Source organism: Nelumbo lutea, chromosome 4 (assembly GCF_056320005.1).
Source record: "Nelumbo lutea isolate HS-2025 chromosome 4, American lotus-T2T, whole genome shotgun sequence".
NCBI classification, from domain to species: Eukaryota; Viridiplantae; Streptophyta; class Magnoliopsida; order Proteales; family Nelumbonaceae; genus Nelumbo; species Nelumbo lutea.
This window is the reverse complement of record NC_142687.1, coordinates 56,304,775-56,316,841: the sequence shown is the minus strand read 5'-3', so window position 1 is coordinate 56,316,841 and position 12,067 is coordinate 56,304,775. Positions and strand designations below refer to the sequence as shown.

Here is a 12,067-nt window from a genome sequence, read left to right as displayed (position 1 = left end):
AGCTCCTCAGATTCACCATTTGATGGACCGGAATGGGCTGAATGGGCTGAATACAGTCTAAAATTCACCATTTGATGTCCGGTCAGGATGATGTTTTAGATCAAATTGGACAACAGGATGAACATCCGATCAGCTCCTCAGATTTATGCCTAGAATCTAGGTCAGTAATCAATAATCAAATATTCTTTCTAGCAATATAATGTATTGGATGGTCAGACTATCCAATTGGATCAATGAAAGATCATGTTGACCAACAAAGAGGGCTCACATTTTAGCATGAATGAACACATGTACAGAAAAAAGCTATTCTTTTATATTATTACTAGTTTTAAAGACTGTAGAAATAGTTTTCTTTTTTCCTTAAAATGAAGATGGCCAGGCTGGTAGAGACCATTTATTTGAGTCAGTCACATGCATGGTTTCAGGTTTAAGTTTAAAATAATTGGATAGGATTTGGACATGACTGAATCCAATGCAAATCCAACCCAATTAAATCCCTACTGTCACTGTTCCTCATACTATAATAATGTCATGTACAGTGAAACATATTCTCTCTACAGATGTAAGTGATCTTTGAGTGGAATTATCACTTTGATCAAATCCAAACTATCAAATTTACCGGTGTATTTTCTTTTTGTTTTCAAAGTCCAAACTATGGTGGAGTTTCTTTGGGACCCAGGGGATTATAAAAGGAACAGCCTCTTAAACTGGAAGACTACTTGCTTGAGGGGGATTAGTTTCGGTTGGTTTGGCAAAGAGAAACTTTTCTCTCCTTGACAAATGGCTTTGGAGGTTGCAATTGGAATTTGACTTTTTGTTTTTCTTTTTATTGAGAAGAGGTAACTTCCATTAAAAATAAAAAAAGACGGGGAATTACAATGGCAAAGTGTTATCACTATACAATGAATCCCTATCTACCCCTGATTTTGCTAAGGAATCAGTTACAACATTCAGCTCCCTAGAAACCCATCTGAAAGAACAGAAACGACGAGTAGAAATTTCTCAAATTTCTCTGAGCCTGTTGGCCAATTTCTGGGGACCTCACATCTTGTGCCTCTGGATTTTTCCAGCCCATCAAACAAAACATGAAGAAGCAATATTACTTCAAACAAAACAGGGCCAGAAATGTATATACATTTCTAGTGAAGAATCGAAGAAGATTAAAAGACAATTGCATCATGGGCCAAAAACATAATGGATTCATAGAAATATATACATATGATGAGGGAGATAAGTAATCTAATCTGTCATTGGAGATTGGAGCCCAATATAGGTGGATTTCTAGATCAGACAGCTACCTTTTTGATGGACTGGAAAAATCTGGGGCAATCAGAGAGAAAATGTTTTGGGGAACTATACCTCTGTAAGAAACATGTAAGGGATAAGTTTAGCCAAGACCAAGTTATGGTGCATGGCACTCAACATTATAATCATATATTTTTGAAAGCAACAAAATTATGTTGTTACTGACCAAAAAATTAAAAGAAAAAAAAATCTCAAGCATCCTTATTTTAACAACAAATGATTTTCTTCCCATCTAAACAGTAGTAGCAAGGGATTTGGTCCTAAATCTATGCTGCAACCAGCCAGAGAACTTAGTAACTGAGCCACCACCAATTAGTAATGAATTTCTTCCCAATGATATTATTTTTAAAGACAGTTGGGTCTTAGCTGTTTACTTCTCATATCTACCATCAAGCAGAACATTTAGGGAATCACTTGAAGGTGCCGGCCTAGGATTTGGATTGACCGACTAACTCACCACTGAGTTGTTATTACATTAGAAATCTCTAATATTAATCCATACATTGTGTTGTCATCTCTTACTGAATTTAGTAACATTTTCTTTTGATGCTGATCAAAGTTCAGAAGTTAAGAAAAGTTTGCTAGCAAATCCATGTCTTTACTTTTTGTCTGGTTGCATCATATGGATGGATTTTTTACACAGATTCTAATTGCATTCATGACTATTGTGACAATTATATCCAAAGCACAATAGTGGGCAACATACTGATACTTGAAAACATAAAGGGCAGGGGATGTCATCTTGCTAAGAGGTCTACCATGTGTAGGGAGGAGGGGAACATGCTACCTCTGTTTTGTAGATGTAGCTTTGAGGACTTCACTTGAGAGTTGTTTTGTAGGATATTTAAGAGTCAGAGATCAACCCCAAGTCAGCTCAATGAGATATTTGCTCTCTGGCCCAAAACCGGAGGCAGCAAGTGGTTGAGCTTAAGGGACCTGGGTGTACTGCCACCCTAATGAAAACTTCTCAGCCTCCTAACTTAAAATCACAGGGACAGGGACATAAATTCCTACTGATTTCCAGACAGCCTATAAAATTTGGGAGTATTTTATTGGTGCAGCATAGGTGACCTAGGTAATGCCATGAATCTGGATGGGGCTACTAGGGGACTAGCATAGACCTGGGTGTACTGCCAAAGGAACCAGGTCTGCCACTGTTCTACTGGTCATGGAAACCGGGTCTGCATCTAGGCCACAGGGATGATACACTGTTTATTGTAATCACTCTGTTTTCGAGAGAGAGAGAGAGAGAGAGAGAGAAGTTTTTTGTACCAATGAAATTGGTAAGTGTTTTTCCCTTATCACCATTTGGTCGGCCCATTTCATCTAGTTGAACAACAATCTTCTCCTCCGCTGCCATATCCCACACCTGTAACATACGCGTGGGACCTTGAGGCTTGTATTGAGCTGAAAACATGAAAGAGGTGTAAATTGTATATGGGTTATAATAACTCAATAAACAAACTAAGGATTTTTATGTCAAATTAACATATACAAAATTATCAAATACCTTTAGTTGGCTGCCTTTGTGAGTATGCATCCACTGGTGCACTACCCTGGGTGGTTTGATCCTCATTGTTGGGCTCAGCCTGGGTAGTTTTCCCCTCATTATTGGACTCACCCCCTTGTGGTTGAGCTTCATCTCTTCCGTGGGAACTCAATGAGACAATATTCAATCTCTTGCGTTTCCCCATATTAACCTGTAAGGTGTAACTGAGAAGGATAACTGAGAAGGGCTTATAACAACTCCCCATTAGTTCAATTTTTTGTCAAAACATAAGATAAGGTAATGATATAAAAGCAGAAATGACCTAAGAAAGAAGATAGCAGAAATGAATTGTCAATGTGATACAAATAAACCATACATGCTCTGCCAATCAAAAGAAGAAAAAAAACTTTTTTTTTATTTAACAGTAAACCCTGTAAAAACAGTTTGATAGTAAAGCCAAGTAAAAAGAATCCCAAATCATGGTAGTGAAAACATTTTGTGGAATGTGGCATAATTAAAAGAAATTCTCTTCATCCTGGGTCCAACTTAGCACTTTGAGGGAAAGATTGGAACATAAGATGACTTGTTTGATGTTAAACTCTTTAATTGTCCTTGGCATTTGGGAACCCAAACTGTACTATTTAGGATTTTGACAGTCATTCAAATCCTCCCTTCTTATTAATATAAAAAAACCCAGAAATAGAGGAGCATGTGGAGACCTAAAGTCTTAAAATTGAATTGTTTTAAAACCCATTTAAGCATATGGGATATACATACACACTAATACTCAATCAAGGCTGATGGATTTATCTCAACCTGTATGGTTGAACCTGAACCAAAATGCCATTAAGACTGGCCCGACCCTAATCCAAGAGGATTAACTTCTATATCAAGTCAATGTGTGTTGAGTACCCAACAAGAGTTGTATTTGGTCCTTGAATAGAAAGGTTGACTTTCAGATTTTTCTTTGTTTATTTCTTTTGGGGATAAGCAAAGACTGAAGTCAACCTCATATGATAGTGGTCATTTTATCAGGCTTTCTAAATTATCTAAACCTGTTATTATTATTATTTTTTATTTTATACAGAAATGGATTGGGGGAACAAGTGCCATAGAGATTGCAAAATGGAACATCATTAGTTTTTTTTTTTTTTGAAAGCAAATAATAAGTCATAGTTTTTAGGTAGATAAGAGCAAATCATATCATTTGATTTTGGCATTAGGTTTTGTGGTGGCTTTCATCTAACCATGATTTAATCATTGAAGTTCCGAGCAATCCACTAGATCTCTCAAAGCCAGTTTCACATCTCTATATGGTTGGATTTAGCATTCTCATTGAAAATGAGTTCATTCCTTTGTTTCCATATATTTTACATATTAGCAAGATTATTTCTTTGAAATCTCCTTCTTTGCATTGTTTTAATTTAATTCAATTCCAATTCAGCTATTATTGATATGTTTTTCCATGTGGATTCACAGCATATTAGCTTGACTAGCAATAAGCCATTAACTTTTTTATTCCAAAATTGCAGTTTACAAATAAACATTCTTCCCTTGTTACTTAGACATTTGTTTTTAGTCTTTGCTTTATAATAACTAGGAAAGTATAAAGCTTAAGAAACTGAAAAGAGCACAATCTATTCATGTTTGCTTATCAATTGGTTCAATATAAGGATACCTAACAGAAGTTTGGCAAAGAATCAGATGTCATTATATAGAAAAGGAAGCTCTCACCACAAACTAAAAGATGCATGTAGAGAAATTATTTTTCTGGTTACAGGACACCATTAACACAAGAAAACAACCATTTATTTTTTCAAATAAGAAAAAAACTTAAAAATCAGAGAAAGGGATTTTTACCTCAATAAAATTCCACCGATGTGTGAAAGAAATACTTGCTAAATGCTGATGTGCGATTGTGTGTGATTATGCTACATTGCTTGTTACTTTTGTAGAGAGCTTTGTAGAGCTTCAGAGTGAGAGATCGACAGAGAGATAAAGAGTGTGAGAGAGAGAGAGAGGACTGAGAGAGAGAGCTTGAGAGAGAGAGAGTGCAAGAGAGAGAGAATTGTGAGACAGAGATGATTCGATGGGATAGAGAACGAGAGAGAGAGAGAGAGAGAGAGAGAGAGAGAGAGAGAGAGAGAGAGAGAGGATTGATAGAGAGACAAATGGGAAAGGAGAAAGGTAGAGAGGGCAGGCGGGCGGGAAGGAAAATGCGCGAGGGAGGATCATGCACTATTTTTTTCTTCACTTTTACTCTTAAGCTATACCAACGGAAACAACCGTCGGTGTGGACCATTGATCCATCGGTATATGTACAACTATACTGACAACTTATGTCTATCGGTAAAAATAGTTGTCGATATACGAAAATTTTCCTGTGGTGTATGTTTCTTTTTGAAATTACCCCTTAAACTGGACACATATGAGACTTGTATTAGTTTAGAAAGTTCTCAGCCATTGGATAAACTTGGGGACTTATCCTGACAAGGTTGACACTAGTGTGCTACCAAAATGGTGGAGTAGCTTATCTCATTTAGTAGGGTTTGACCCTAGGTATAGTTAGTAGGTATTTATAAAATATATTAAATATAGATCAATTTCCAGTTATGCCTTAGACCATAGATATAGATGGGTAAGACTGAAAAGTTGCACTTAACCCAGACTTAATAATGATATTGTACTAGGCCTTGGATTGAACTGCTTTTGATATGCCAACTAGTGCGATCTTCTTAGGGTGAAATGCTTGGATATGTTGGAGCAATTTAGGATATTATCTGAGTGGGTGATCAGCGTGATAGGATCAACCCCTTTGCCAAACGAAGTGAATACCAGGGTATACATTCTCTTTGATGGAAACCTAAAACTACCAGTAGTGTGTTGGAAGGTTTTGATTAAACATGGCCAAACCTATTATAATTGTTGGTTGGATTTTTCAAAAAAAAAAAAAAAAACCAAACCTAAGAGCCAGTTCCTTAGTATTTTGAAATCTAAATTTTTGGATCAAACACACACCAAACTTAGACTAGATTTGAAAGCAAATTTTAGTACCGAACATACATGATACAAAGTCCATAGGGTGCAACTCCCAAAGTGGTAGTTCATACCAATATTAGACCTAAATCAACCTCTAATTAAAGATGGCACAATTGTATATGTGAAGTCGATTCAACAATACTCTACTAGTCAAATTGAAAAGTAACTTGGAATTCAGTGCAGCTTTGTGAACCTCCTTTTCTTTAATGTTCTTAAAAATCACAACAGAGAGTTAATGGGAATCAACCTTATGTATGGATGGTTCGAAGTACGTTTTGGGTGCAAGGGAGAAGAGAAAGAGAGCAAGAGAGAGTAAAGAGAATGAATAGTTCACCTCTTCTCTTGAATCCCTTTTATAGATTTATCTCCTAATTGGATTAAGTGTCATCCTAAATCAGATCTGGATTAGGACTTAATCATTTCATTAGAATGGAGCTCCATATCCAAATTTGACCTAATAAGTTGTCATGTGATTTAATTAGTCTTACTAATAATGGGCTTAGACTCATTGTCTTTAATGGTTTACATACATATGCATTGCATGGCTTCTTAGGCTTCATTATTGAGTGGCAAGGGGTTTCATGGCTTCTTAGGCTTGATTATTGAGTAGTGAACCCTTGAGCCAATCAAGTTGGTTTTAGTCTGGGCCTAACAATTAAGTATAATTGATCATTGGGTTCAGCCTCCTTAGGGATAATAGATTGATGTTAGATAAATCCTATCAGGTTATGAACCATCTAATGGCTTCTTGTCCTTAACCTCTCAGCCCTAAAAAAACAAAGCATTGTTCACAAGAAAAGACCTCTTCCTTAACTACAAAATGCAATGTCACCCCCTCTGCTTAGATGGATCACAGGATTAAAACCTTTTGTAAATCTTTTTATAGAAAATAACATAATATATGTATAAATACAATTTGCAAATATGATTTCAAATACATTTAAAATCCTATGCCAATAGTTTTAGATTTCCATCAGATAGAGTATAAACCCTAATATTCACTTTGTTTGACAAAGAGGTTGATCCTATCACTATAATCACCCACTTAGGTAATATCCTAAACTATTCCAACTTGCCCAAGTATTTGTTCAAAAGTAGCTTAGTCCAAGACCTACTATAGTATCATAATTAAGTATAGGGTTAAGTGGAACTTTCTAGTTTTGCTCGTCTGTTTTCAAGGTCCAAAGCATAACTAGAAATTGGTCCATGTTCAATACTTCTAAACACCCATTAACTGTGCTTGGAGTCTAATCCTAGCAGCCGAGACAAGTTGCTTCACCAATTTGATATTACATTACTGTTAGCCTTAGCAGAATAGACTCCCCGAATTTATCTAATGGTTGAAAAATTTTTAAACTAACACAAGTCTCAATTTGTGCACATCAATTTGATTGGAGCTAAGGGCATAATTGTCTAACAACTCCCACTTGCACTTAGATCTATTCAAGCATAAGAGTTAGTCTCATACTATTCACATGTCCCTCAAACATTTTCTATGTTAATGGCTTAGTCAATAGGTCTGCCACATTATCTAATGATGCTACATTTTGAATCTAGATGTGTCCTCTATTGTTAGGGTTAGAGATTAAACATGGCCAAACCATTTCTAGTGGTTGGCTGAAAAATATATATTTTTTTCTAACCCAACACGGGAGCCAATTTCCAAGTAATTTTAAATCTAAAATTTTTAAATCGATCTTGCATTGAATCAGACCAGATTTAAAACTCAAATAAAAGAGTGATCATACCTAATACAAAGTATATAAAAGCAACTCCTAGAGTGGTGCTTCACACCCATTTGAACTGGCCTTCAATAGAAGATGGCGTAGTTACAAAGCGAAGTCGATTCAGCAAAGCCCTTTTTTACAAAACGGATCTCCAAACTAGCTTGGATATGTTGTAAAAGTGTAAGCCTAAGTGTGTCTTAGTTTTTTGTCAAAAACACAATAGAGGGTTGACCAATTTCATCCCCTACCATAACTAGTTTGAACTAGGGTTTGTTGGAGTAGAGGGAGAAGAGAAGAGAGCAAGAAAATGGAGAGAATAAAGTGAATTGTTCCTCCCCTCTTAGTCCCTTATATAGAGCACTACTAATCCTATTAAGAGCTAATCCAAATCAAATTTGGATAAGAACATTATCTTTGATTAGATAAACATTATTTTCTTAAGAGAATGGATGTTCCATTCCAAGATCCATATCCATTTTTGACCAAATTGCATGACAACTTAAGTTGTCATGCTATCTAGTACTTCTTAGGCCCATTTTCTTTAGTGGCTCATTAACTTATGTGTTGCAAGGCCACATAGGCCTAATCATTGTATGGCATGGGACCCATAGAGGTCCCACATAAGTTCACAAGGGTTTGCCCCCATCGCTGGAGAGGGGTAGGCCAAATTCACTACCGAGGGATAAGGAAACCCTGACCCAATTAGCTTGGCTTCATTTAAACATAAATGATCATTGGCTTCATCCACCCTATGAAGACCCAAGGTTAATGGACTTATGTAAGATGAAATCCATCGGGTAATCAGTCTTATAATGGTCTCTTGCACCTAACCTCTTGGCCCGTAATCATCAAAACACTAATCATAGAGAATAACCTCTTCCCTGACTGTAAAATGTAGTGTCACACTTTTTACTCAAATAGATCCTAGATTAACCTTTTGCTAACATTTAAAAAAAATAATAGTGTAATATATAAATTCATTTTGCAAATTAGATTTCAAATTTAGTTGAAATTCACTACCAACAATTTAGGTTTCCATTAGATAGAGTGTAAATCTTAGTATTCATTTTGTTTGGCAAAGGGGCCGATCCTATTACTATGATCAGGTAACTTCCTAATTCTATTTCTAAAGTACTCCCAAATTTTCATATCCAATTAATAAAATACACCCAAATTCACATAATACTATTTCTAAAATATCCCAAATTATATGTTTTTTAGGTAGTTGCCTCAGGGTTGGAAAAATTTGGGGATTCCCCATCCCAATAGGGAATGGGTACTCTGTCCCAAATCTGCCTTACCACTAGGGACAGTGTAGGGATAGGGTATCTTAGCTATGGGGTAGGGATGGGGAGAGGGTGCCCTGCCCAGTTTCTATAGTCATATTTCAGATAACTACTGTTAAGGATAGTTAATAATCGCTATTAATTGTTTACAAAATTTATTACGACTAAAAATAATAGAAATTATTAAGAAAATAATATTTAATAGAAATTACTATTAATTGAAAGAATTAACTTAGATTAATGACCATTTTAGGTGATATCTTAAACGTTATATCCATATTAGCTGTATATATTCAGAAGTTACTGCAACGCAGTTCATACATATCACAAAAGAGAGGTAGGATCCCTTCCAAGAACAAGACAAAGAAGAAAAGGAAGAGCAAGAGAAGGTAAAAAAGCCCTGTTGACCAGAAACTGCATGGGAACCACCTAAAGAAATAATTGTGTCTCAGCCTGCAAAATTCTTGTTAGGGTCACTGAAGAAAATTAAACAAAACAGGATATTCTTATTTATATAATCTCCTGGCCGGGCATTCCCTTTTAATCTCTTGATGCTCTGCCTGTCCTGTTCATTGTTCAATAATAGATGAAATGACATCCATCAAAACCTGTCATGGACAACACAGGGACAAAGAGATTAGTTTCTTGTTTTTGGAGTAAATAATAGGGCAGTTCATGTCATGGAAAGTTGGGTGTATTCTCGACCATGTGATTGACTGGACGAAATCTAATCCCAGATGATCATCCTAGACAAGAGAAAAATAACTCTTGTCTAGGCAATCACATATTCACATACCAAAGAATCTAGTGGTAGTATAATTATATGAACAATAGATGCCTTAAGGGTCTGTTGGGGTGTTTGGATGAAAAGATATATAGCCCTTGTTCTGATTTTGACCCAGCTCCGGGTTACTGCATCTGCTGTTTCCACTTCAGGGATAATGATGATAGTCTATATATCCTTTGAATTCCTTTGAAAAGTTGAATTCATTGAATGCTAGTTAAGAACATCCTCATATCCAAACACTAGGTTTGGTTTTGAATTGTGGTTGTGATGGTGATAGATAAATAAATTTTACCAGTGCTACTAGTTCCATCTCATGAAACAAGACAAATGTCATATATAAACCAGTACTTTAATTGGATGACTTTTAACCATCTGATGATTGGGACACACATTTATGGTAGAACCCTATTCAAATTTTAAGGAATTAAACCTATGGAAGGACCAAAAATCAGATGAATGAAATAGGACTACAATATTAGATCTAAACTTCTAATAATGATGATTAGAAGATTTCTGGACTTGCTGAGATTTTAACCAGCTGATGCTCTAAATAGGAGGTCATCCGATGATGTGTTCCAATTGTATCCATGCATGGGGGATAGGTGGCAAGTTATAGGGGGCTTCAATTCAAACCAGTATATATATGGTTCCAGTTTTCTTCCCAAAGCTCAGCTTCAACTTCTTGAAATAGCTTTGAAGTTTTCAAAAAAGTATGAAGTATACATCTCTTTGCTAATGGTTTAATTACGACAAGACTAGTGAAGTGAAATGGATCTTAATTAAACTTACTTGGATCCACTGTGACAAGCATGGCCGTCCCTCCGAAATCACATGTGCCTCCGATGGCTTTGGTCCTTTGCCAGTAGCTATTGAAAGCATACGAAGCATGCGCGAACAATGTGTCTGGTAGGAAGCATGGCCCATTTGGCTGGATTGACCCGCAATCAGCTCCAGATCCACAAGCATAATCTATTGCTTCTTGAATGATAGGTTCAGGGACCGTTGGTTTAGCAATGCACCAAAGTGGTGATACTGCGGCTGTATACGGGGGAGGTGCCATAGAAGGTGGAGGAAACACAATAGGTGGTAGAAAAATTGGAGGACTAGGAACAAAGCCAATGGGCGGCCTTGGCACATATCCAAGTGGACTGGGAATGTAGATTGGTGGGGTCAGACCAGATTCTGGTGGACTAGGCAAAGACTCTGGAGGACTAGGAAAGTTACTGGGTGGGCTAGGGATGATGTCTGGTGGATTTGGAATTGGAAAAATTGGTGTCATGTAAGAAGCTGGTGATGGTGGTGGTGGTGGAGGTGGTAGTGGGTAGATGGTAGGTGTTGGTATGGTTGTAGGTGGTTGCGGAGTAAAGGGAGGATACACGCAGAATGGAGGAGTATTTTCAGGCAAGGGAATTGGGGCCAGAGAATCAAGCGGTGGCAAGTTGAAAGGTGAAGCTATATCATAGGTTTGGGTGGTGGTGGGGTCTTCATTGACGTAATCGAAATGTTTTGACAGTTTCAATTTATTTATTGCTTTGGTAACTGTATTTCTTTGACGCTTGGGACCTTTAAACATGAATAGTGACCTTGGTCTCCTTGCATCTGTTCAATCAAATTGTGTAATGGTTAATAATTGGGGGTTTGATTTGTGTGTGAATATATGCAAACGAGAGAGAGAGAGAGAGAGGGTACCATCGTGAGTGAAGAGCCTAGCTGTTGTTATAGAAAAACACATCAGAGAAATGCACAACATCATACAATTTCTTGCTGGAGCCATGGGAAGAGAAGCAGCTCTCATGAAAGCCACCAACTTAAAACACGGTCTGTGACTCCTCTCGGAACCATAGTAGCACCTGGGATACATATAGCAGCTAAGCAGGTGGAAGAATGTTTCAAAAGAGAAAAGAAATTAATGGAGGATAAAGACGCCGGCCTTAAGGTAGGATAGTCGAGCTTAGCACAATAGATGATTCGTTAGCCATGCTTTTTTCATTAACACCTTGCCGCAGATGTGTCAATGAAGAAACGTACGTAGAGGAGAAAAGGCTTCATTGGGAGTGAGCTAGAGAAATTTAATGCTTGTGTATTTTCTTTCTACTTAGTTTTATTTGGCATATATGCTTTCTTCGCATGAAAGAAAAATAATAGAGTGTTGGTTTTTCTACCTTTTATTTTGCTTGATCTCTACTCAAAGATCTTACTCACACTGATCACTCTCTCTCTCTCTCTCTCTCTCTCTCTCTTCCCTATGGAAACCATTTTTTCAGTGAACCACCGAGGTTTGTTCTTTACACTTGAATCCTTTTATACTCGTATCCTTAAGATGTAAATTCCACCCCATGTAGTCATCTGCAGATTGTAAAATCTTCCACCCCAGTATTCGACTATATGCTTGATTTCTACTCCAGTTGGGTTCTCTCAATTCTATATCTATTCT

At 36.9% G+C, this 12,067-nt stretch overlaps 1 protein-coding gene across 1 annotated transcript; it reads right to left on the bottom strand.

The window, feature by feature from the left end:
• Nucleotides 1–9,110: 9,110 nt before the first annotated feature.
• On the bottom strand, nt 9,111–11,628 carry LOC148860725 (uncharacterized). The gene is made up of 3 exons (XM_088941643.1): nt 11,323–11,628; nt 10,423–11,232; nt 9,111–9,454 (listed from the first exon to the last, which is right to left on the bottom strand). Exons 1-3 carry the CDS (start codon nt 11,492–11,494, stop codon nt 9,423–9,425), a joined length of 1,014 nt encoding a protein of 337 aa, XP_088797769.1. The 5' UTR covers nt 11,495–11,628; the 3' UTR covers nt 9,111–9,422.
• Nucleotides 11,629–12,067: the final 439 nt, after the last annotated feature.

What these genes read in the sequence shown, in the direction of transcription:
- LOC148860725 (XM_088941643.1), bottom strand. Translation starts at nt 11,494, where the DNA reads ATGTATCCCAGGTGCTACTATGGTTCCGAGAGGAGTCACAGACCGTGT. An exon ending in TAGGCTCTTCACTCACGATG is followed by an intron (nt 11,233 to 11,322) that starts GTACCCTCTCTC and finishes TTGATTGAACAG; the next exon opens with ATGCAAGGAGACCAAGGTCA. An exon ending in GCTTGTCACAGTGGATCCAA is followed by an intron (nt 9,455 to 10,422) that starts GTAAGTTTAATT and finishes TGTCCATGACAG; the next exon opens with GTTTTGATGGATGTCATTTC.